Below are 27186 nucleotides of genomic sequence, written 5' to 3' on the forward strand. Positions count from 1 at the left end.
AAATAACAGACCCCCCCCCCCACTAATTGAAAGATTTTCGCCCAGCACTTACCTGGGAATTGCTGCTTTAGTTAAAATATGTTTTTTCTTTTCTTAAAATTAGCATGTATGGTAAGTCAACGCAACTGGCATTTATGAAAGACTTTCATGCCTGATAGTGAATTGGAGTAAGTCATTAATTAACTTGCAAAACTACTTTTGCCCTCTCAAAATAAAGAGCCAAAATTAGAGCCTCTCTGGATTCTTTGGAACCTTCACCAAAAAGCTGTGGAAGTTTATCCTTTTTCTAACAGTTTCTGGTCTTTGCCTTGTTGTGATTTTCAGAGCTTGGAATAGTTACTTTTTTGAACTACAACTCCCATCAGCCCAATCCAGTGGCCATGTTGTCTGGGGCTGATGGGAGTTGTAGTTCAAAAAAGTAACTTTTCCAAGCTCTGGATTTGATCATATGGTATTTGGACTCCCTACACCTTTAGTTTGTAGGGCTGACTCTAGGTTTGAGGAGGCCTTGGGCAAAGTGCCCTTTGGTGGGGCCCCTTATATATTGGTGGCACTTCACCACCTTACCTGGCATCAGCACCTGACAGCTGGGTTTGGAAGCCACCATTTAAATTTCCTACTATGCCCCCAATACAGCAGCACTCCAGGGTACTATGGGAAATTTAAATGGCAGTTCTCAGATCTATAATCTTTTTTTTTCCAAAGGGGGCACCGGGCAAGTGTCAGTGGTGGGCTCCATTGTGGTGTTGGGACCCTGGTAACTGCCAAAGGATTCCTTGTGCTGGTGCCAGGCTTGCACCTTTTAGACATCACTATCTATAATCTACTCCTCCATTTTAACTTTGCCTTTGTATCTACAGGCTTACTGAATGCATTCTTATCACTTCCCACATACAGAAATGAAAAGGAAAGGAAAAGAAAATCAGGGAGCTGCAGCCATCTATCATGTCCCAAGGTGACTTAATGTCAGTGATAACAAAGTCAATGTCTCAGAGAAAAGGTTGGACATTTTTAATTCAATCCAAAAAGGAAATACAGACGACTATGTTTGTTGCATTATTCATTGTGGGTTGTTTTATTTCAAATTCACAGACATTAAAGACACTCCAGCTTGAGAGTTCTGTTTAGATGCTACTAGTCAAATAATTGGGAAATGACCAGTTTGGCAGTCCTACAAACAAATCCTCTTCAGCAGCAAGGCTGAAAATTATCCGTCCTACATTTAGTTTTGGTTTTAAATGACACTCATAATGATTCATTTTTGAATCTCAGAATCATGTTTACCTTTCCTGTAGGCTGTAAAAATAACATAAAATTTGAATCAAAGTATAGCAAGAATGCATGTCTAACAGTTCCCTGTTTGGGGAAAAATCACAACTAGAGAAGTGGCGCTATGACCCTGGAGAGGCCAGTGAGAGGTCAGCTGAAACAAGCTACATGCTGAGCAGTGAGGCCATCAGAAGGTCACATCAAGACACTGATGGGTCATCAAGAAAGATTCTGGAGCTCTGTCTCTCTCTAAAGGAGGAAGGGCAAGGATGAATTAAGACCTTTCCTGGCTGTAGTGCAAGATGGTAGTTGTACATGGGATTAGTGAGCACAGCAGAAAACCCACCATTTTCCATGGTGCAGTTTTTCCAATCCAACTGGCTCCTTTATAGCTGCTATTTACACCATGGAGGAAAGCATACAGATATCACTTTTTATCACTTTGTTGTTGCTGTTGTTATTTTAAAGTGTTAAGAAATGGGTACTGTAGCCCTGGAGACAGGAAACGCACAGAATTAAAAGAAAGGGACATAGATTTCAAAAGGACTACATGCAAACTCCGTGCTTCAGAAATGAAGGTATCACTCAGCCTTATAATGTTTTTCAATACAATAATAAGGTTCACAAAATGATATGGATGGCAAGGATGGGGTGTAGGGGCAAGAAACCGCAAGACATCTAGATGTAATCGAGGAGGTACAGGTGTGGCAGATGCAGCCACATGGAGTGCTTCCCCTCCAAGCAACACCAGATCATGCAGGAGTGGATCTCACTGTGCCAGAAGGGGTGGGGCCACCTGCCAGAGGGCAGGTTGCCACATCCTTAGGCGTAGAGATCACAATGCTCCATGGAGCCTATGGGCAAGGTACGCCAAGATGTGGCCTAGCCCTTAAAGGAATACAGGTGTTAGGAGGGGTGGTGGATGCTGATTTCCAAGGAGAAGTAAAGGAGCTGTTACATACTTCCAATTCAGACAGTGTTAATGCTGATGCTGATGCTAACTGTGCTGATGCTAACTGAATTCTATTTCTGATTGCTATTATAAGCTGCTTTTTGTATATCAAGATACAGCATGTGTATAAAAAGTGCAACCCCCCCCCATGGAGGATGAGAGAGGAATGGCGCATGCCAAGGGGTGAATTGTAGGGACAAAAAAACGCAAGACATCTAGAGGCTTAGTGTGGCATGCCCCATTCCCCCTATCCCATAATTCCTGACTCATACCCCTGATTTATGGCATGCTTATTGCTTTTGCAAACTGCTTGCATAGTAATGGAATCTGAAAAGTTCTGTTTAGAGCAGAAAGCTGTTCAAACATTGCTGGCTTTCTGATGCTGTTTATAAAGCTGGAAAAGAAGCTTTTTCACTTTGCCTAAAAACAGAGACTGAGAAAGGCCGTTTAATTAGTCAAAACGACCAAGGTGAGCTCATCAGAGAGAAGGCTTTCACACACACAGAAAGGGCAGGGGAAGGGTTCACAGCTGCATTCTCAGCTCTTGTGAGCACAACTTCAAGGCCACTGTAAGATAAACAAAGGTCAGAAGTATGGGATCTAAAGACACTAACCCCTGGGAAAGACAACAATCTCACAGGTATAGGTACTACCTGTGCCCCCTCCCAGAGGGACTTTTTGGGTATAAATAATGAGCCCTCGATCTGTGCAGATAAGCCTCGACACTGGCCTGCAGGGAAGGGTGGCACAGTGTATATCCAAACAGGGCCATGAAGGGATCTCTCCTGTCTGCTGTCTGGGGGCTTCCAGCAGGGAAAAAGGAGAATGTGAGATAAAAGCTGTGCTCATTAAGTGTAAGTGCCTGCCAGTCACAACCAATAGCTTTTGCTTCAGTAAAGGACTAACTTTTCTTTCCTCACCAGTGTGTTTCATGGTCATTCAGTTCTCAAACTGTCTTGCCTCAGGAAAGGGAAAGAACCTTTGGCAAAACATGGGGTTGTGCCACTCTTCAATAGCGGTGATCACAACAATCTAGGACGTGATTATATTGGAGCCTTTCATACACTGACCTGAGTGGGAGGCACATCCCCATTGATATGGCTGTCTAGTCTGTGCGAACATTGCAATCACATGGGCAGGGCTCATCATATGGTATTTCCCAAGTGGCAAGTGAAGAAACCCACCTGATCAACCCTGTCTATGGGGTTGTGATATTCAGACACACTTATCATAGCTGTTTAGAATAGGCATAATGGGGAAGAGACTCTCACATGGCTTAGTGTACGTGTGTAAAGTGACACTTGTGCAAACATACTGCATGCCATGCTAACTACTGCAATCGATGGAGGAGAATGACATTTTCCCAGTAGCAGAAGATTGCAGTTTGAAATGGTGGGAAAATGCCATTTTCCCACAGCAGAAGCAATACTTTGAGGAAAGTCATCTAGACCTCAGGCAATAAAATAGTAACAACTATAGAATTACCATATTAAAAAAAATCATCATTTAGAAAGGCCCTGTTTGAGTATGAAGCGATGGCTATCTCAAAATAGCTTGTGCTACACTACCAAATTCAATTAAGGATTAGTTTGTTTACATCAATCTCAGGGCTGCTAATGAGTGCTTGCCAAGGAGTAAAGAAGATTTCCAGCTGCTACGTAGCAAAAGGTTGAGCCATAGCAGAGACGTGAATTCTGTCTTGCTTCTTAGCTGATGGGAACTATTTTGTCTCTCAGCCTATGACCCAGACATAATCCACCTCCTCGTCTGTAAATTCTTAAAACATGAGAATTTTAAGAAAAACAGTCCTAGAAAAACATTTCAAGCAGCAACTTCTGACCCATCTCCAAATCACCCTGATCTGATGCTTTTTGAGAAAGTGCATCCCCCACCCACAAAGTGTGTCTAAAACGCTTGGGAGTTTTCTTCATCTTCTCCATTAAATATGTCAAGAGAGAAGCTGAAATATGACTGTATGGCTAATGCTTGCATACACTGTGGGATCTAGAGCAGCACTGCTCAATCCTCAGTTTTGCAACCCAACCAACAGGCTGGCAGGCACTCATAATAGGGCTTTCTTGGCAATCGCCTCGCAACTGTGGAACTCTGAGATTAGGAAGGCTCCATTCCTTATGTCCTTAAGCAGGCCTTAAAGGCCCTTTCCCCCCTCTGTGGTTTAATATAAACTGTGGTTATAAAGTGGGGCTGTTACACTGTGTTGTGGCTGAGTTTTGTTGTTTACCTCTGTGCTGGATTTTAGGCTTTAATATTATTATGAACTGCATATTTTAAAAGGTTTTAATATAGTATTTGGATTTTTATTTATGTTGTGAGCTGTTTTGTGGAGCAAGTTCTCTTGACCCCGTCTCGTGTCTCGGGCTCTGGGCAGGACAGTTTGACTCAGCCATCACCTCCCTTCACCCACCCTCCCATGACAGACAGCATGCAGGCTAGCAGCGGTGCCAAAGGGGGACTTCAAGGAACCATCGAAGCCTTGTACGCCAAAGTACAAAATCTCCAGGCAGTACCTCAGAATTTCCAACTCGAAAATCAAAACCTTCGAGCCCTGATTGCTCAAGGAGACACGGCACTGGCGGTCGTAGCACCTGCCCAAGTCAAGGTGCCAGTGGGACTACCTCCTCACTATGGTGGCCAGAGTGACCAGTTCGTCACATTCCTTGCCCAGTGTGAACTATACATATGCATGCGTCAAGCCAAGTTTCCGAATGATGATATGAAGGTGGCGTTTATCATCAGCCTCCTGGAAGGGGATGCAGCCAAGTGGGCTACCCCGAACCTTGTGAGAAATGACCCTGTCTTGGGTCAATGCACCACCTTTCTCGCAGCCATGTCCGAGATGTTTCATGACCCTCAGCGTAAAGGGACAGTCGTCCGCCAGCTAGAAACTTTGAAACAGGGGAAGGGCTCCGTGGGGACTTATACTAACTCATTTTGCGTCTTAGCGCAGGAGGTGGAGTCCGCCCTTCACTTCCCGGTTCGACTGACTCTTCCTTCAGGGTGAAGTATCCAGGTCAGCACCATGATTGACAGTGGGGCTCCGTCAATTTTATGGACTGGGAGTTCGCTCAAGAGCATGGCATGCCAACCCAGGTGCTTGAGCAGCCCTTCCCCATCAAGAACATTGATGGGCGGTCCTTAAAGTCAGGAACTGTTACCAAGGCAACCGAGATGCTAGAAATGGAAATCCCAGGACATGTGGATAGACTGTCATTCTACATGGAGTCCCTGCCTCACTTTCCAGTGGTTTTGGGAATGCCCTGGTTGGTTTAGCACAGTCCCACAATTTTCTGGGATGAAGCAGTGTTGTTGTTTACCTTGGGGTACTGCCATCAACAGTGCCAACCGCAGAAGAAGCCCTCCCCTGACATGGTGGCAGGAGTCATATCACAGGAGGGAGTCATCCTGCCAGACAAGTATGAGGAGTACTGGGATGTGTTTGACAAAAGGGAAGCCAATCAGTTGCCCCTCCATTGACCCTACAACTGCACCATAAATCTGATGCCGGGGGCGTGCATCCCTGCAGGACGGATATATTCCTTATCGGAACTGGAGCTGGCAGCTCTAAGGGAGTTCTTGGAAACTAACCTGGAGAGAGACTTCATTTGACCCTCCCAGTCTCTGGCCGGGACCCCTTTGCTGTTTGTTAAGAACAGGGAGTTACACCCGTGTAATGACTATTGAGAGCTGAATAAGATCACCAGTCCCATCAGCTACCCCCTGTCACTCATCACTGACATGCTGGAGCAACTGCGGACGGCCAAGATTTATACCAAGCTGGATTTATGAGGAGCTTACAATCTGGTACGAATCAGGGAGAGGGATGAGTGGAAGACAGCGTTCAAGACATGTAATGGACAGTTTGAGTGCTTCGTCATGCCCTTCAGACTATCCAATAGTCAAGGGGTCTTCCAGAGCTTCATGAATGACATATCTAGGGACTATTTGGACAGGTTCATGATTGTATATTTGGACAATATCCTGATCTATTCGGACTCTCCAGATGAACACGAGAGCCATGTGCGGGCAGTGCTACAAGGAACACTGTCTCTATGCCAAGCTAGAGAAGTGGGGCTTTGACCTAACCATGCTGGATTTTCTTGGGTATCGCATTTCTCACACCAGGGCGGAGGTGCACTGCGTCCTCACATGCCAGCCTCCCAAAACAAAGAAGGATCTTCAGCTATTCCTGGGGTTCACCAACTACTACCATCGGTTCATGACTAACTACTCAGACAAGTCTGTGCCCCTCATGGACTGTCTCAAAGGCCTGGGTCCCTTTCATTGGACCGACACCGCACAAGAAGCCTTCAAGGAGTTGAAGGTTTGGTTCGCCTTGGAGCCCGTATTGCAACACGCAAACCCAGCACACCCCTTTGTGGTGGAGACGGACGTGTCGGATGTGGCCATTGGAGCAGTGCTTTTACAACCAGTGCAGAGAAGGGGAGGTCTGAGATCATGCGCTCACTTTTCGCAGAAGTTGACAAGTTCAGAGCAAAACTACACCATGTGGGGAAAAGAGTTACTGGCCATTTGGGATGCGTTTGAAACTTGCGACATCTCTTGGAAGGAGCGCAGCATGAGACTGAGGTGCACACCAATCATCGGAACCTGGAGAGCCTCCACACTGCCCGTAAACTGAACCAGAGGCAGGTGCGCTGGGCACAGTTCTTCGCTTGCTTCCACTTCAAAATCCACTACATTCTTCAGGCGCAGAACAAGCGGGCAGATGCTCTATCCCACAGACCGGAATACCTGGGGAATCCAACTCTGAGACTGCAGCAATTGATCTCGAAAAGCAATATCCAAATGACAAATTGCTATTGTGCTGTGATTTTAATGCTAGAACTGGGATCCCCGGGCAACATAATATTGACTCCTCCAATTGGGCCCCTTCCAGTCAGTATGAGTTTGAAAACCGAAATCTAAAAGATCATAAAACAAATAAACAGGGTCTTTTTCTGCTGGACTCAGTGGCATCACATGCATTGGAAATTTTAAATGGCTCTGTAGTTGACCTCTCTGCTGGCTCGTTTACTTATTGGTCCTCTCTTGGGGCAAGTGTAATTGATTACATAATTACATCTCAATCATTGTTACCAGATATTATCGATTTCAAAGTATTTTGTAGGTCAGAGAGTGACCACTTCCCTTTGCAATTAATCTTGCTGTATCCTGTGTCCAATGCATATACAAATTTTCTTCAAGTTAATTCCAGACCACTAAAAAGAGTTTGCTGGTCTGAAAAAAAGAGGGATCAGCTAACGTATAGTCTCTGGAGCCACCCTATTGAATCTATTCGTCAGGGAATTTTAGACGATATTCTAGACCCGATACTGGCTTTCCAAAATATTGCTCTTTACTTAAACCAATACTGACACAGAAGGCGGAGGTAACAAATAGGACTCAAATCTCTTCCAAATGGTTTGACTTGGAATGTAGATTAGCGAAAAGAAATCTTAGAGCTCAACTTCGGCTAACCCTCAAACACGACACTGATAAAACCCAGACCCTCAAATTCAGATCAATGAAGACCGCTTATAAAAACCCGCTGAGACAAAAGAAACTGGATTTTGCAGTTTCTTGTTGGCAGAAGTTAGCCAATGTGGTTTCTTTAAACCAAGAGCGACTATTTTGGGATATAGTTAAGCAAGGGATGGGTCTGTCAAATCAGAAAAAAGCACACCAAATATCAATTAAGACTTGGCATACCCACTTTCACAATCTGTACTCCTCTATATCATCTTCCCAGATTAATACTCTGGATTTGGATATCGGAAACCTTCATCAGTGGCCCCCAGTCTCTGTGGACGATATCACATCATTAATACAATCGTTGAAACTCGGGAAAGCACCAGGGGAAGATTTTTTACCCCCTGAAACTTTTAAATATTTCCCAGACTGGTGGGCCCCTTTATTGGCACGGTTATTCACCAGAATTAATAATACTGGTGTTATTCCTGATGGTTGGAGATCTAGTATCATCGTTCCAATTTATAAAAAAAAGATCCCGTTGACCCATCCAATTATCGTCCCATCAGTTTAATAAATGTGATAGCCAAGATGTACAGCAAATTTCTTCTCCAGAAGTTAGAACAGTGGGTGGATAAAAACCAGCTCATATCCCCTGAACAGATTGGATTCAGGAAAGGGTCTTCTGCGATAGACCATTGTCTCACATTATATTTTTTGGCAAAAAAGAATATCATGGGCCCGGTAAAACATCGTTATGTGGCTTTTGTAGACCTGGCTGCAGCATTCGATTCAGTGGACAGAAATATCTTATGGTCCAAATTACTTAACATGGGAATTGACCGACGGCTATTACTTCTTATAAGGGCCCTATACAATGATACTAACGCTCAGGTCAGGATAGACCACCAGGGAAATATGACTCCCCCAATAGTGGCAGAGAGGGGTGTCAAGCAGGGTTGCCCATTAGCTCCCCTATTATTCAACCTGTTTGTAAATAAAATAATTCTAAATTTATCAGATCATCAATACTTCCCTCCTTCTATCAGACAAAGGAAGGTAGCTACATTATTTTATGCTGACGACATGGTTTTGCTTTCCTTGGTCCCTATTGGCATGGGAAAGATGCTGAAAAGACTACATGCTCTTTGTAAAACAGAAAGGTTGAACATAAATTATAGGAAAACAATCGGCACAATCGGGCAAGATTCCCTATGAAGAATATGTTGGAACCATAGTCTTGCATTCAGTAGCTACTACTGCAGCAAATAATTTCATTCCTTGAAAATGCCAACTCTCATGTTATTGCCCTTTCCATTAAAAGCAGCTGACCATGTCAACACAGAGCAGACATCGTACAGAAGCTCACCATCATCTGCCGAATATGAAACATTTCAGCTCCAGTAGCTGAGAGACGATTTGGAAACGAAATGTCGACAAAAGATCCAGGGAGTGTGCTTGGGCCAGCATTGTAGACCTTAAAAAAAAGTTAAAACAAATGAGCATGCACAGACTTCAGAAAATATATTACAATGACACCCTTTAATTGATTTGAATAGCCATTAAACCCCCTACCCACCAAGAACAGTGTAGGAACACGTGGAACATGGGCTTGATCCATAATATAACATTATGTGAAAGATAAAAGGGCATATAACATACCACTAGGTTGAATGAAGGGCTTTCACTAAGCAAATTCATGAATCTATGTATCTTGATCTAAATTTGAGGCTGCATGGATGAACTTGCCCAAACAGCAAGGATAGGTCCACTCTCTTGACTGTGGCACCTTGGTACTACACATTACACCAGGTAAAGTTTTAAATCTGAGCCACAACTCAATCCTAAAACTTGCTTTCAACAACCAGTGCTCAGTCCTATGACATGTAGAGTGACAATATGAAAGAAAGTGTCCAAGTACATGCAACCTGCCTTTGCCTCAGAGCTGGCTCAATTAGCCCTATAAATCAGGAACTAGGATGAAAGACTTCAAGGAAGGACTGTGCACCACAACTTCTCATTCCAAAAATAATTAAGGTTATCAGTTTGACTGGACTCTTTACAGAAAATTAGTCCTAATGGTTCATCCAGCTCTGGGTAGTTATACAAGATACTCACGCCTAAACATTTATGTTCTGTAAAATAAGCAATCTCAATGAGACACGGCCATCTATATTTAAGATTTAGTCTCTGAATATGTGGTGGTCTATACATGGCACTGTTCAGTATCCGGCTGACTCTAAATCTCCAAACATTAGACCATTCTCCAAACATTGTTTGTGTTTTGAGGAATGCATGGATGATAAAGAGAAGCGGTGGACAATGCCAAACCCTTCCAAAGTTCCAGAGGCACTTAAAAGGGGGGGAGGGGAAGAATCCAGTTACAATAAGCCTTAACTGCTGTATGAAATGCAAGAATGATACAACGTGTCAGAAAACAAATGAATGGGTAATTCTATTGTGATGAGAAATGAGAGTTAATGAATAAGGGGTATTTGAATCTTCACAACAAAGGAGATGGAAGGGGCCCTTTAAAAACTATTTAACTTATGGTTTCCTACACTATATAATCTAAACTTTGTAATCTTTTTCTACTAGGACTGTTATTTTGTTTCAGTGAATAGAACCAACCTATCTTACCATTTCTTACTTTTCTCACTACATAACTTTTTAAGAGTCAGAAACACTTAAGCATACTGAATGGTAAACCTAATCCTTTTATGATTTACTTAACCCTTTTATGATTTACCACTTTATAGAATAAATTTCTGTAGCTTTGAAATATTTTTTTTCAGTATTCATGTGAAATATCCTACTGTGTGTGAGAGCGACCAACATAGAGAGGTCGGTGTGGATTATTTGCATATGAAGTTAAGGGATAAATTAGGGTTGAACCAATAGGGGAGGGGTGATTTCTGAAGTATTCATGCTGCAGATACCTATTCATTACAACAATGGGGGGAGGGGAATTGTGAAAGGCACAAAAGCTTTAATTCATCCAGGAAGCACTGACCTCACTCTGAATAGGCTTTGGTTGCTCTCAAAACATTACACAATGGCCACATTTGCACGTAACACTAACTGTGACTTAGTGCAACACATGAACATGCTGGCTGCAAGCAACATCACAGCCACTTTGCTCCTCCCCAGCCCTTTTACCTCAGCACAGCAGAGCAGTTAAGCCAAACCTGCTACCATGGTTAAACTCTCTCCTCCTTAAGCAAAGGTTTGCTGTTGGCCACAGATCATGGTTAAGGATGACACACTAAGCCAAACCTTGGCTTAGTTGCCACACTAAGGTAAAAGGACCAGGGAGGAGCAAAGCAGGGACGAGCTGCTCTATAGGAGCCAGCACGTTTGTGTGGCCCTGGTAAGCCTACTGTGATGTGCAAACCAAGACATTATTTGCATCAGCTTTGTTCAACCTGGTGCCCTCCAGATGTTTTGGACTACAACTTTTATCAGTTGTAGCCTGCACAGCTGAAAGCTAGTAGCAGAAAGCTTGGAGGAGAGGTGAATATTTGCATATTTAAGTTGCTTTTCCAGAAATATTTCCTACCCCAAATCAATTTCATGAATTCCTGAATTAGATACTCAAAATCATCAAGGAGTGAAAGCATTTCATTGATGCAGTATTTGTTCTCTTTTCAGTTCTTTATATGATAATTATATGGAAAAACATGTAAACAGGAAGTTTAAGCTCCTGGAATCCAAACTTGAATGCACTTCTTCTATCCCTTCTCAATAAACTAAGAGCAATGAATGACAGTAAGTAATTAACTGGTGAGAAATACGGTCTTCCCATGGTGGAAGGCATGCGCTATTCATAGTTTTAAAATAGCATCATATTTGAGGGGAATGGAAAAGAGAAAAATATACACGTACATGCATAAAATATTAGTAGTTACACATTCCCTTCATTGTGCTGTTTGTCATTCTGTAGTTCCACCTAGTGGCTGAAAAGACTGTCACACTGTATGGACCCATGATTGCTTTGGATGAAAAATGAAAGGCATGGAGGAACTCAAGTGCTCTTTGAGATCTGGAAAATGTTCTTCTTGATCCGTATGAGCACCATCCAGCCTAAATCATGTTCTTTTAAAATCCTCTTGGGATACTTCGGGATGTGCTCAAATCTCTCCCTCTGAAATCAGTGGAACTCAACAGTATTTAAATAAACAGGCAGTAACTTTCAGAGCAATCAAAGCCTCCAATATGCAATCCTAGTTGGATGAGGCAGAGATATCCCTACATCCACCCCTGCCTGGATCCTCTGTCCTCCATTGGTGGGGGATCTCTGCCAATGAGGAGCGCCCCAATTCTGCTCACTCAAATAGTGGACAATAGCCATAAGAACCCCCCCCCCAAATTGGATGTTTGGGGAAGCGGGGACAGAGCTAGTTTGTCACAAGATTCACTGGATCTTGAACTGGCACTGCTGCAACCATCTGAGCCTCTTCACTGTGCCAGCCTAGGAGCTGGTGTAGAAAAGAGTCACTCTTCCTCACCCCCATCCAACCTGGCTATAGCTAGCGGCAGAACTGTGGATACACTCCTATCCTAAGGCAGCAATCCTATGCACAATTATCTGACAGTAAATCCCACTGAACTTAAATGTCTATTCAGAGGTAAAACACATTGAGTTCTATGAGACTTACTCCCCATTAAGTAGGAATAGGATGGGAAATGGCTGGCACAGAAGGAGATATGAAGGCCACTTCACACATTACATGGCAGCTAACACATAATTGGCAATTCCAATACAGGGTGAAGAGCTACCATCATCCCAGGCTCCTGGGCTTTTCTTCCAACATGGTACATATAAGTTAAGCATACATCAATGGTGTGCATACATTATATTTGTAGCTGAACAATTACAATATTTTACAGCCATACCATAAACACATAATGGATGAAGCATCCTTAAGGCACATCCTACCTCCGGTAGGATCATCACATTTCAGGACATTTTGTGTCCATGGGCCACAAGTCCGTAAAACAGATTCTGTATCTAGACTGAAGCACTAATTTAAAATGTGATTTACAATTGAGACGTACCCATATCAGACACAACCCCACTTACTATATATTTTGGCCAGTATGTGCTTACCACCCCCCAGTCCCATACAAACAGCAAAAAAAGGACTTTGATTGAATCTGTAGTGAACTTTTTTTAATGGCTGGTAGCCATATTTCCCTTAATGGTTCACAGGTTTTGCAGGTCTGGCCAAGAGGCAGACCTCAGTGCTTCAGGAAGAGACCTCCTGTGCCTCCAGCTTGTTATACTGATTGCCAACATCCTTGAAGTCAAACTTTAGTAACTGCCTCTGTAATCCCCTGCATGTGAGTTAGGTTATCTATATGTACTTACAGCCGCACATGAACAAGGTGTGTACCATTTGTGGGAGCAGGCAAAGTTCAGCCACTACAGATTTCTGTTCCTATATGCCTTTTACATTTTCAGGACATTCTCAACTCTCAAAAACATGATGATCATGATAATTAATAACATGTACATCCCACTTTTCCTCCAAGGAATTCAAAGCAGTGTTCTTGCCCCCCCCCAAAGTAACAACCCTGTGATGTAGATTAGGCTAAGAGAAAATTACTGGTCCAAGGTCACCCAGTGAGAACATAAGTAGAACCTCCTGGGGCAGGCCAACGGTCCATCTATTCCAGCATCCTGTTTTCACAGAGGCCAACCAGTTGGGAAGCCTGCAAGCAGAATCTGATTGCATCAGCACTTTCACCACTTGTGATTCCTAGCAACTGGTATTCAGAGACATACCGGCTCTGACAATGGAGGCAGAAGATAGCCATCATGGAGATTTGAACCTAGGTCTCCTCAGTCCTTGTTCATCACCCCAAACACTAGTCCACACTGCCTCTCTGGCTTGTCCTGACAGGAAATGAATGAATATATTGCCATACCACCACCACCCACTTGAGACATGACTCACTGTGTGAGGAGACATTTAGTGGGCTGTTGATTTTATTTATTATTTTCCTGCTATGTTCCACTTTGTCCCCAGTTAAGGGTCTCTTGTATCTTGAACTTGTTACAAGGTATGAAATTAAAAGAATGGCCATTCAGCTTGAGAGCAAAGTGACATTTGGTTAGTCCTAGTCAAGGATGTCTTGCAGCCAGAAATTTCAATATGCTATGTGGTCAGGATCCAAAGAAGAATACAAATAATTCCACAGGAGTTTGGATGTATATATCTTACCCTTTAAGACTTAAAATGCACTCTCTCCTCATTCTACATGACTTTTGAATCCATAGGGAGTTTTCAAAATAGTTTGGGATAAGGCATAGCATGGGGATGGGGTAGAAACCTGTTCAAAGCAACAACAGCAGCAAAAAAGCAAAAATTCCACAGGGTACACCAAAATTAGGTCTTTGTACCACAATCTATATTTGCAGGGTTGTTTGGACACTATACTCGAATGCATAGAAAGACAAAACATCTGAATAAATCAGTAACCATAAAGCCATAGAGCACCACGAAATCCAAAGGTTTCACTAATAATTAGCCAGAAGACATGTTCTCGTGATTCTATATATTTTAGAGCTTAGTATCTTTCTTCATAGAACACTGGAGACTTTCTGTGTCGTACTGTAGCAAGGACCACAGGAATATACCAGCCACAACAAAATCCCATACAAATTAAAAGGCACTAGCAAGAACATACCTTGTGTTTAATTCTTACCTGAAGAGTGAAGTTGAGGTCCTGAAAATGACACTCAAAATCTTCCAGCAGAGTAAACTGAGATGCTGCCACTGACTCGCCATAAACAAAGGAACTGGGAGAGACCACTCTGAATGAGAGAAAGATGAGATCATATATGAGTGCAAAAAATTACCCTCACTTTTTTCTGTTGCACAAACAGCTCCCACTTCTAATAGCCATTTTTAAACTGCCTATTTCTCTTCAAGTGTCTTTATATATATATAAAAGGAAACATAAACAGAATCCTGACTGTGAAATTAAACAGAAAGGCACACAGTTAGACCTCCTTGTGACCTGAACTATCCCAGAACATTTGACCCTAACCTTTGGTCTAGCTGAGTTGAACCAAAACATTTAACTTGACCTAAAAATAATGCCTTTCTTCTTTTTTTAGGTAGTTTATAGTGCCATAATTAATGCCTAATGTTTCCATGCTGTGGAAGAGCAATAAAGAAAGAAGCAAAACACATACACACAATCCTATTATCATATCCTGCTTTCAGAGTCTGGGAAGTTAGTCCATAAGAAAGAAACATTCTGCTCCCAGCTTTACTTGTAAACAAGGAAAAGAATGTTTTTTTTCATACTGGAAGAGATGCTTGAAATAATCTAAGGAATTTTGTAAGCGTGCACATGCTCATTCGATAACCTGCTGCTTACCCAGTGATGGATGAGTCCACTTCATGCATCAAGGGAACAGACAGGATGAGAGAATTGTCACTGAGGTTGTGTTCCAAGTTTCCACTGTGTCAAAAACAGGAGAATCAAGGTTGCTGTACCAATGACCTTTATTTTACACAACTGACCAATATAATTCCTTGAATCTAGTTTTGACATTAATATCACACACACACACACATCTGTATGATTTGTCATTAAAAATATCATTACCTGTAAGCTGTGTGCCTTTGTACATCACATTTACTCCATTGCAAAAGCAAAATGAGAGGGGTGGCTTTCAAGTGAAATATGAAAAGTGATATGCACACGAACAAACTAATATCAAATTTTGTCAAAATCATTTTGGTGCTCTGTCTAGCCTTGTGATTCACTGGCTATTGCCAGGATATACTGGATCTGCCCCCCCCCTTTGACAGTAATAGCAGTTAACAAACTAGGCTCCCCATTTTACAAAATACGAGGAGCCTATATAGTGTAGTAGATAGAGTGTGAGAATAGGACCTGGGAGGCCAGGGTTTAAATTCTCACTCAGCCGTGAGAATTTTCTGAGTGACCTTGGTCTAGTCACTGTCTCTCAGCCTAACCTACCTCACAGGGTTGTTGTGAGGATAAAACGGACAAGAACCATGTATATGCCACTTTGAGCTCCTTGGAGGATAGGCATGATATAAAGGTAAAAAACAAATAAAACATTAATAAATAAATACAAAGGGATGCCAAGGATACTGAGGGAGCCTCAAGCTGAAAGTAAGGCTGCATATATGAATGTTCCTCCATCTAAAAAGCTCCTTGCATCTACAAAGCAGGTATGTCAAGAAGAGAGTATCATTAATAATTCCTTTTTTTATCAGACATGTTCTTTTTCTATGTGCAAGAACCTTCTATGGGGGAGCATTCAAATATGCAATTACGCCACCTGAAGTCTGAAGTGATACCGTTCTAGAAAAGCTTTGAATCACTTGGTTCTTCTTAATGTAGAAACCGATTTTAATTCTGCAGTGTAAGACCCTACAGCATGTACTACTTAACATTCATTAATCTGTGGGAGAAAAGAGGAGGTCCTCGCTGGACTTAAAAGAAGTGGCGTGTCTTATATAAACCATCCTCAATATGGAGTTAATAGATAGAATCTCTGTAAAAGGACCCTATATACTAAAAGTGAACTCATTTTTCCATGTGTGGATCCCTTATGTTGCCAAAACGGCAGCATTCCACACACAGGAGATTTGGAGTGCGTTTCCAGCAATATGCTGATGATACGCAGCTCTACTTCTCCTTTTCATCTTCTTCAGGTGAGGCGGTTAATGTACTAAACCGCTGCCTGGCCGCAATAATGGACTGGATGAGAGCTAATAAACTGAGACTCAATCCTGACAAGACTGAGATGCTGCTGGTGGGGGGGCTCTCTGCCCAGATGGATGATGTCCGACCTGCCCTAGATGGGGTTACACTCCCCCTAAAGGAGCAGGTCCGTAGTTTGGGGGTCTTATTAGATCTGCTCCTGTCACTGGAGGCTCAAGTAGCCTCGGTGGCACGGAATGCGTTCTACCAGCTTCGGCTGGTAGCCCAACTACGACCCTATCTGGACAGGGAGAACCTCGCCTCAGTTATCCATGCTCTGGTAACCTCTAGATTGGACTACTGTAATGCACTCTACGTAGGGTTACCTCTGAAGACGGTTCGGAAACTTCAGCTGGTGCAGAATGCTGCGGCCAGAGTCCTTACTGGGACTAAAAAATTTGATCGTATAACACCTGTTCTGGCCCAGCTGCACTGGCTACCAATATGTTTCCGGGCCAGATTCAAAGTGTTGGTTCTTACCTATAAAGCCCTTAACGGCATCAGACCGCAATACCTGGCGGAACGCCTCTCCCGCTATGTATCTACCCGGTCACTGCGCTCGACGTCGAAGGCCCTTCTCCGTGTCCCAACACATAAGGAGGCACGGAGAATGACAACTAGAGCTAGGGCCTTCTCAGTGGTGGCCCCCGAACTATGGAACGCTGTCCCTGACGAGATATGCCTGGCGCCTTCTCTGTTATCTTTTCAGCGCCAGGTAAAGACCTACCTCTTTGCCCAGGCATTTTAAAAATTTTAAAATTGAATTTAAATTTGGAAATTTTAATTATGTTTTATTGTGTACTGTATTGTATTTACATCCGCATGTATTTTAATCTGTTTTATTATGCTGTTCACCGCCCTGGGAGCTTATTGCTATAGGGCGGTCTAAAAATGTAATAAAATAAATAAATAAATAAATAAATAAAATAAGAGAGAGGTATCAGAAGACTTGGAGAAACAACCAGATTTTCAGAAGTACAAACAATATTGGTGGGTGGGGCAGACTAAGGAGAGGAAACTAAAAACAGCCCAAAGACTGGGGCCATGCAGCCCGGGGTTACTGTTGACGGGTGCAGAGGAAAGGGGTGGTGGTGGAATGGAGTACCCTAAAATAGAACATGACAGACTGGCTGGCTAGCTGGCACCCCAAATAGGAGCACTCCAAACTGCAGTCTTTTGTTGCGGGTCTCTCATGTGCTTTTAAATAACTTCATACAATCCCAATGGTACAACAACAGGCTAGTCACTCTTGCAAATAGTAAAGTCATCTTATTTCAATGTCTGAAAAACCTCTTTCCCATTGTACGCCTCCTGTGTCTTATCAGCAATGCACAAAGCTGCCTCATACCAAGTCAGACTATTGGTCCCTCAAGCTTAGTATTGCCATCACTGACTGGAAGCCACTTTCCAGGATTTCAGGCAAGGGACATTCCCAGCCCTAATTAGAGACACTGGAGATTTAATCTGGGACCTTCTACATGCAAAGCAGATGCTCTATCACTGAGCCATGGCACTACCCCAATGTATAACATTCCCCAAATGAACAAAAGCACCAGCCATCTGGGTACCCTGGATAGTGGAGTTTGCTTTGTATATCAATGCAACACCTTAAATGGGAACTAGCATGGAAAATAATATTAACTGCATGATCTGAGTAATGTGACCAGTACTCTTGCATTACTGATGGAACATGGAAGCCAGATCACCAGAAGAAAGGGTTGTGGTAGTTCTTTTAAAAAACAGAGGATTGCTATATTAGATGCCAGCTGGGGATTGTGTCCTTTTGTGCATCTACCATCACATCTACCACCATCAAAAAGCGAAAGCAGGAACCTATGCTTTATTTATTTATTTTATTCAGCTTATGTCCCACCCGACTAGCAAACAGCTCTCTGGGCAGCAAACACTTTAGAAGTGCTGGGTCTACGAACAAAAGTTCATGGAGCTGAGCAATTATTCCCATGTGAATATAACTACTTCCCGTGGCTAATCACAGATGGGTTTTGCTTCTTTATGGCTTATAATCATGGGAAGCGTGCACTGTGCATTATAGTTTTCAACACTCTGTTTATCAAATCCCTATGTGCCCATTATGAGGGATCTATAGTCAAACAGAGAATTGGCCTAAATGCTCTTCTAGCAGACTTCAAGGTATCCTCAGAAGCAGAAAAACATTCAGCACAGCAGCCTCATGAGGGCTCTCAAATCAGGAAAGGGGGAGCATGAGACGCCAAAAAGCCTTATGTATAACTCTGTAAATGCCAGCATATGGATCATCAACACTGAATAAAAATTGTCTGCTTTATGGCTTAAATCCAATTGCTTATTTCACTGAAGCACTAGAAAATGACTGAAGAATTAAATTTAGTGAAAACAAGAATGGAATAAGTAAATCTCTCCCAGCTTTGGGATTTTCTGGATCCTGTCACAATAGATAGCACAAGAAGGATTAGCTGTACCATCTCAAAGTGGTCCCTAGCCAGCCAGGATCATTGATTATACATCATGCCCAAATGTGGCTATGTTGACTCATCTCCATACCAAGAGATATTGGAAAGGATGCATTTTGGGCCAGTTTTGATTGGTGCTTGAAAATGGAATAACCTCTTTTATGTGCTGCATCTTAGGCCATTACAGAATAGGAAAGATTAAGCTGACACACCAGGTTATTTTTTATGAGCTATTATCAGATTTAATGTCACAATCCCTTGGCACCACAAAGACTGTGCAGATCCTAAAAACACATGTATGAAATCATGCTTAACGTTTCCCTCACTGGTCTGAGCGGAGAGTTTTAGCACTAAATGCTGTAATCCTAGGGATACCTCTGAGGCAAGTCCTAGTAACTGATTCATTGTTCCTGTCTCAAAATCTTTCACTGTTTTCTCATAAGGAAATTAGCAAATTGGCTGCAAGAAAGCCTGTGTTATGGACTCAGAAGATGCCATGTGAAACTACCTGCCACAAAAGTGTAGGGTGTAAGTGGTGCATGAATCATGTCCAGAATTAAAAAAGGATCTGCACTGGAGAGGGCCCAAGATGCAACTATTACATATCCCACAGCGCAAGACAGAAGAATACCAATGGCCAGTTTTAAAGGTGTTCAAGGCTACATTCAAAAAATCAGCAATTTTGAGACTGACTGTGTCAATCACTGAATTTGCTAATTATATACCACATCAGTGACCATTTATGTTCTTCCCTAAAAGGAGAACAGAGATTATTCTTAATGTGTTGGTTTCAATCCTTCCAGGACTCCCCCTGAATGTTATGTCTTTCTGAATATTCTGGTCAACTATACACTAACACCAGTCCTCACTCCTTGGTCCCTGTGCAAATTACATGCTAAAGTGCAAATTATATGCCACGTTTTAAGAATGAGAAAAAGAAGAGATTTTCACTAGCATTCAATAAATATTTCCTTCCAAACATGTCCATGTCTAGCTAAGGATGAACAAGCCAATCTATTTCAGGCCCATGCCAATTTTGCATGTGTTCATTCATCATTCCATCCTGTTTCTGTGTCAATCTGCCTGAAGATTAAACATGAAATATACATTACCTGTGAGCAGTGACAAGGAATGAAAGGATGTCCTCTTCCCCAGACAAATGAGTAGTGTCAAAGATAACACTGAATTCATACTAAGGGAAAAAAGAAAGTAGTATTTAGCAATTTGTGGATATTGTTCTTGAAAGATATGACCCATATTCAAATTAAATACATTCCTTCCAGCACATTTAGCACAATTTTTCATATTCCAGATGTGAAGTGCTTACAAACTTCCACAGCTAATGAGCCATACATTTCACTCTAAACCTAAGCCCTATTGCATACATTATTTTATTCACATGTAGGACATACCTGAGAACAGACTAGAGTGGGGCTGTGCCTTTACCCTACCCCCAATGTTGCATCTTCTTTTGTCTGTACAGGAAGACCACTGTGGAAGTGCCTGGAGGAGTTCCATATAACTGGATGTGTGACTGTCCCAATTGTGTGGAGCCTCCACATGCAAGAAAGTGTTTGTGTGTTGGCCTTCCTATATGGACAATAGCACTCAATGCATTGTTATTAAAAAAAATACCTGGCATCAGAGGTGGGGCTAAAAGTATGGCCCCTCACTGATCTGTACTTGAGTATGTCCTAAATGCAAGTAAGACATGCATAGGCCTTAGGGCTACAACATCTATTTATTTATTTATTTTATTATTTAATTTGTATCCCGCCCTTCCTCCCAGCAGGAGTCCAGGGTGGCAAACAAAGCGCTAACAACACTTTAAAACATCATAAAAACAGAACTTAAAATACATTAAAACAAAACAGCATTAAAAACATTTTTTAAAAAACATCTTTGAAAAAGGGTTAAAAACATTATTAAAAAACATATTAAGCAATTCTAACACAGATGCAGACTGGGATAGGTCTCAACCTAAAAGGCTTGTTGAAAGAGGAAAGAGGAAATATGTGCATGAAAGAAGGCTTTTGCATAGCTGAAAAGGGAATCATGGAAATGGATGCTCGAGATGTGACTCCCCTACTGAGTTCAGTAGCCATGGCTATCACATATGCCACCTATTTGATCATCAATAGGGTGATTCACATGAACACACACACACACACCATTGTTCTGAAATAATACATGAGGGACGCCTCAGGCCTATATGGGCCACTCCTACTCCATGATGCACAACCACTTAGCACATTCAGAGCTCTATACGTGTACCAACATATGCATGTAGAGATCCTCCATGTAAAGTCCAATAAAGACCCCCTCACATGGAGGATCTTTTCACCTGAAATCCCTTTTTAATGAGCTCTGAACACATAGTCAATGAGGGCATGCCACCCTAGGTGCACTGACAGTGGAGGCAAGGCTTGCCTGCAGGGCTGTGTGGTACCCCCAATGCATTATTACAACACATGAGGCAAATGTCTGAACACCCCTTATGACAGAGCTCATCATTCAAATGGCAGAATGGGAGAGCTGGATTTAGTTCTCCATGTCTGCCCCTCCCTCCAAACAGCTGGCTGGCCACTTATCTGACATGCCAGCATGTGTACTGCACATCAAAGCCATTATGCTTCATCAAAGCAAACATCCACAGTTAAGACAAAATATTATTGTTGTTATTATGATTAATAATTTGTCTGATACTCTGCCCTTCCTCTTGCAAGAGGCCAGGGCAGCTTATGATGGCTTGGCAACATAAATGTGATGTGACTTGGATGTTGCAGATCTATCAAGGATTCTGAGAATACACATTGATCTTTTGACTATATATGGAGTGGGAGAACATGATAACTTACACCGTAATTTTTATGACATCTATATTTTGTTTTTGTAGACCAGGAAAGAGAACCTGCAGCCTTCTAGATGTTGCTGACTCCAACTGCCATCAGTCCGGGTTAGCAAGGCCAGCGGTCAGGGATATGAGAACTGTAGTCCAGCAACATCTGGAGGGCCACAGGTTTCCCACCTTTGTTGCAGGAGGATGTATCCCAGAAGTAAAAAAGCTATTCTCTGATCCAGTGCTATTGACATTGGGTTTGTCATGCTAACTTGCATAGGCCTCTACTACAACACAAAGTAGCTATATCTCTGTACCACAATAGAGGCTCCCTGCCCAAATTCAAGTGACTGGGAATAGTGAGGAACAGGAGAGAACTGAGAACTCAGAAAAGATTTGGCTACCGACTTCACTGGTTGTACACAGAGAACTTAGCTTTAAAGCATTGAGCGGCATTGTCAGATTAAAAGGATATAGGCCCAGTAGCTAACTGGACAAATATGACAAATAAAAACTTGGAATGAAAAAATAATAATAAAGTGTATGTTTATTGGCTCTGTGCTACATGGTACGTATCTGAACTTTACATATTTGGATAGCAGGAGAAGATGCAAAATAATGCAAGTAAACTAAGGACAGAAATGGTGGATAGCCCTCTTTCAAATGTCTGCCAAGGAAGGGCCAAAGAATTATTTCCTGACTGCTAAAAAGAACTCTCACTAGAATTCCAAGTCAACCTCAGTTAGGGCTTCATGGCTATGAACAGCTGCCACAGCTGCCTATCACTGAACTCTGTTTGGTGAGGAAAGACCAGTGTCACTTTACAAAAAGAGCAGAGAGGTGACCACAGCATCTCTGTGGTCAAAGTGCAAAGCCACACTGTACTTGGAAAGTAGTCCAAGACCCACAAGTTCACTTGTTACACAGATAAGCTCATAGCTATTGAAAATCCTAACTCATTACCTTTGACTTTGATCTCATGAAGGGAAAGCCCACACTGCATTTCAGGAAGTCAGAGTCTGGTTCCAGCAACTCGCACGCAATGCCCATCTCTTCCTGAAAGAAAGAAAAATGCTTCAGCACATGAAACTGTGGTGGAGAGAAGAAAGCATTGGGCTGTATCTGGGCTAAGTTAGCTGCACTTAATTCCCACTAAAATCAATGGGATTTAAATTATTTTCAAGCAATTTATTAAGTCAGTCAACAGACCTCACAGTAAGACTTATACATCCATTAACATATAAAAATATTAATAGTAGACATGTGCTTTGCTATATTGTTTTTAGTGCCTGCTAAAATCTTTTCTTTTAGGCAAGCTTATCCAGGCATATAACTTTAACAAGTAATTTTACTGTGTATATTTATTTTAAACTGCTGATTTTATTTATATTTTGATCAATTTCATGTTTTCAACATTTTTTAAAAAGGAGTATTTTAAAATGAATATTTCATATTGTTTTAGTTAAACCATTTAGAGATTTTTTGTTGATGAAGAGGTATATAAATTTTGTTAAATAAAAATAAAATATAAAATCCCCAACAAGATCAAATAGCTTTTGACAGGTAGAAAAACATGGTTACATTTATTTGAATAAGATTTTAGTTTGTGTCTTCATTACTCTCAACAGGAATTTAGTTACACTTCCTGTAATACTCTTATTTATATCACAGAGAAGAAAATAGCTAGCATCTTTGTAAAATATTCCAGGATATAAAATGGTTACTAAATGGTCAAATGACCATTCATTATAATGGAAACAACATGCAGCTAACTTACTCTGAACCCAACCTATTGTTTACTGGGGGACCAGTACTAGACCATTAAAGGTCATAGAAAAAATAAATATTCAGTCCTGCTTTTCTTGGCAACCTTGACTGTAAACCTTAGCTAATAAAGAGCATGAGAAAAGAAGATACCTCCCTAGATTTGTTACATGTCTCTCTCTCTCTCTCTCTCTCTCTCTCACACACACACACACACACACACACACACACACACACACACGAGTTTCCACTGACAAATCAACTGAGTCAGTATAAGGTAGCCTCCTATGCTCCTGTTTCCTTTCCATTGTACCACCTTCCCAATCTGCCCTCCTGTAACCTTGATCCAATATCCTTCCCCTTTGGAGAGATACCTTGTTTCAGACACTGGATTGCTTGCCTCCTGATTGTCCATTCTGTGGATTTTGCCACAGTGCTCCATCCAGTTCCAGTTCCAGTCCAGCTGGAACTTGAACCCCAGCTCTGCAAATCCTTAGTTGGGTGTCTTGACCCTGATGCCAAAGACCAGCAAGGACTCTGACACAGCAGAGGAGGAACCAGATGGATCAGGAAAAGGAGCAGCATAAACCAAGGCAGTGTACAATCCAGCATAAGCCTCAGCCAGGAAACCCTTGAGCCAAAACTCCCTAAACTGGGACCCCCAAAAACAGCAGCCCCTGAGGCAAATTATCTTGAGGAACCAGCCCCCTTTATACTAGGGGCCTCACTCTCCCCAGAGCCTGCTCACCTGCACAAGCAACATACCAGGCAAGAGTGGAGTAAAAGGTGACAGAGTGCTAGGCCCCAACCCAGAGGATTACCCCTTTAAGACTCTCTCTGCTATTCAAGAAGGGAGCGGATAGGAGAAGGGGCCCAAGAGCATTAAAAGGTCCCAACTGAGCTTTAAACCTTGTCAGAGCAAGTTGTCAGTTTGGAGCTATACAAAGTTCTGCAACTCCAGCCCCCCTCTCCTCCTTCCCTCTGCCACCCACAGGCACCCATTGAAATCCATGGGCTCCTGTTGGTAGTGAGAATAAGAAGCTGCCTTCAGCTCAGCATAGAGATCAACAGATTCCAGCATGCTCTTTTCTCAATGTGCTTCAGCAACACTTGACTAAATTATCTAAGGTTGAATTATTATTAAAAGTGATCAATTTTGGTTTGAGCAAAATCTAAAAAGGACAGATGAATATACTTGCTCTACACCTCCAAGTGATCCTAGAGCATCCCATTTTCAAACTTTAGAAGACCATCTCACATCTCTGCTCATATTTTAAATGGTTTTAGAAAATTCCTCCATATAATTTTGTGTATGCCTACAACCAGACTGATGATCACCAAACAGCTTACTGTGGTTTTCCATGGATGTAGTAGTATAATGTTTGGTTTGGTTTTAGCCTAACTCCCACATTTCTTTTCATCTAGTATTTTTATTTATATTCTGAATAGTTTATCAGAGCTACAGTTACCTTTGGAGAACATTATCCAGATTTTATTTGAAAGTGTACATAACCTGAAGAGCATAGCCTACTGTAGGTTACACACACATACTGTATGTTATACTTTATGTAACTCAGAATATGGCAGATTTCTATATACACCTATGTATACATCTTTTTCAAGGCCCTCATACACACATATCTACAGATGTGTACTTCATGTACACATATGACCACTCCCACCTCAATCAGGGTTTTCAGATGTGTGTAGACATATGAACCCAGTTTAGTTGTGGATACTAAACAAGTAAAGGGGCTTCCAATAACATGCCCAGTAACACGCTCCTACTGTAAGGGTGGGATATAAACAACAACAACAACAACAACAGTCATACCCACAGATCCCTATCCATACACTGGCCGTACACCCCAGCCAATGTGGTTTGAATCCCTGTGAAGGTAATAGTATGTAAAAAGGCCCACTTCAGACTGAGGCTAATCACATACTGCATGGCTGATGCATGCATTGACAGTTATTTGGCATGGGGCTAGCAAGACCCATTCTCAGAAGTCCTTTTGCACTTTCAATACCCATAGATATAATGAATAAACAGAGTTAGGATAACATCCAAACTGTATGTACTGACTACAAGAAACATCACAGTTGCTCACAGCAATAGTAAGATGTGGACCTGCCCTAAGGCTCTTCATTTCATGTTATTTGCAAGCAAGATGTCTGCTCTACTTTTCTCCTTATTGTTTGTTTTGTTCATCTCATGACAGGATGAATCTTTCCTTAATGGGCTTCACATGGGCTTCAGTCTGACAGTTAATGCTGCTCAGTTCACAGGAGGGATTCAACACCTGAGAAGGGTCAGGAACTATAACCTTGGGTGAAAAACTTGTTTGTCACTCAGCTGTGCGCCGTGATGAAACACATGTGAACTAGTGTTGAAATGAATATGCTTTCCTAACTTTAAACACCTCTTACACATTACACCCTGAAAATGGAAATGGACTGCCTTCAAGTCAATCCCAACTTATGGCTACCCTATGAATAGGGTTTTCATGGTAAGCAGTATTCAGAGGAGGTTTACCATTGCCTCCCTCTGAGGCTAGTCTTCCTTAGCTGGCTAGGGCCTGCTCAGCCTGCCACAGCTGCACAAGCCAGCCCCTTCCTTGTCCACAACTGCCAGCTGGGGGGGGGGCAACTGGGCTCCTTGGGACTATGCAGCTTGCCCATGGCTGCACAGGTGGCAGGGCACGTAACCCCTGAGCCACTCACTATGGGGGTGATCTTTAGCTGGCCCTTTACACCCAGGAGACACGAGCAGGGATTTGAACTCCCAGACAGGCTCTCCTCCCCACTGTGCTATACCAGCTGTCCTACTTGTCCAAAAATACATTTAGGCAGTTCAACAAAATCAATTAATATACACATTGGGGAAAAAAATAAAAAGAGAGATTTCCTGGGCAAAATACAGCAGCTTATATATTGAAAAAAACATACATTCTTTTGATAAGTTCCAACAAGCTGATAGCTATAAGCATTCGGGGAGAGGAAGTTTAAAAGATAATGGTAAAGATAAACAACAGCTTGCTTAGAGCATTTTGTGTTAAAATAATGAACATCCCTTTATATTGCTTGATACAGTTTTAAAAGGATAAAATAAAATGGTAAAATAAAAAGGTTGTGCACTCAGGCTTTGAAAGAAAATATTATCTGATGGGCCATTCATTAAAACAGTTAATTAGATGCCCCTATTAGATATGATACAAATGTTCCTATTCGTGCATTCAGCCTAATCACAGGTAGTAAATGCATGTAAGGGATTGAGGATGCATGTGCTGTCCAATCTTCACATGTTTAGTGTGAAGATCTAAAAAGGACTTCTAACTCCATTTAGCTAAGCACAGTTAGAAGTCTCCTTGAGATCATTAGCCCTGACAGCAGAAGATTGCCAGGTTCCTGCCCCCCTACATACACTAAGCTGCCCCATGATGAGGCTGAATACCAGTATAGGGTTATGCTGCTCCTTCAAAAATGTACTATGACAATTGGCAAAACTTCTGACACTATATTATTTTTGGTTTGGATCCAGACTAAGTTAGCCATAATTTACTCCCATTGAAATAAACAGGACTTAATGTTATTTATGAAGCACCTAAAGTTTTCTAGGCACTGTATGAAGATTAAAGGACAACACAATCCCTGCCAGCAAACTTACA

At 42.0% G+C, this 27186-nt stretch overlaps 1 protein-coding gene across 1 annotated transcript in view; it reads right to left on the reverse strand.

Annotated features, from left to right (window-relative positions):
* Positions 1-27186, reverse strand: part of ITGA9 (integrin subunit alpha 9) — a 350162-nt gene that overhangs the window by 63487 nt on the left and 259489 nt on the right. Inside the window, exons 19-23 of the mRNA XM_061585893.1 lie at positions 22718-22810; positions 20028-20107; positions 15104-15187; positions 14423-14531; positions 9081-9188 (exon numbers count right to left, since the gene is read on the reverse strand). Of these exons, the coding sequence (XP_061441877.1) occupies positions 9081-9188; positions 14423-14531; positions 15104-15187; positions 20028-20107; positions 22718-22810 (474 nt within the window). The remainder of the gene's footprint in view (positions 1-9080; positions 9189-14422; positions 14532-15103; positions 15188-20027; positions 20108-22717; positions 22811-27186) is intronic.

The sequence above is a fragment of the Rhineura floridana genome, chromosome 10, assembly GCF_030035675.1.
Source record: "Rhineura floridana isolate rRhiFlo1 chromosome 10, rRhiFlo1.hap2, whole genome shotgun sequence".
NCBI classification, from domain to species: domain Eukaryota; kingdom Metazoa; phylum Chordata; class Lepidosauria; order Squamata; family Rhineuridae; genus Rhineura; species Rhineura floridana.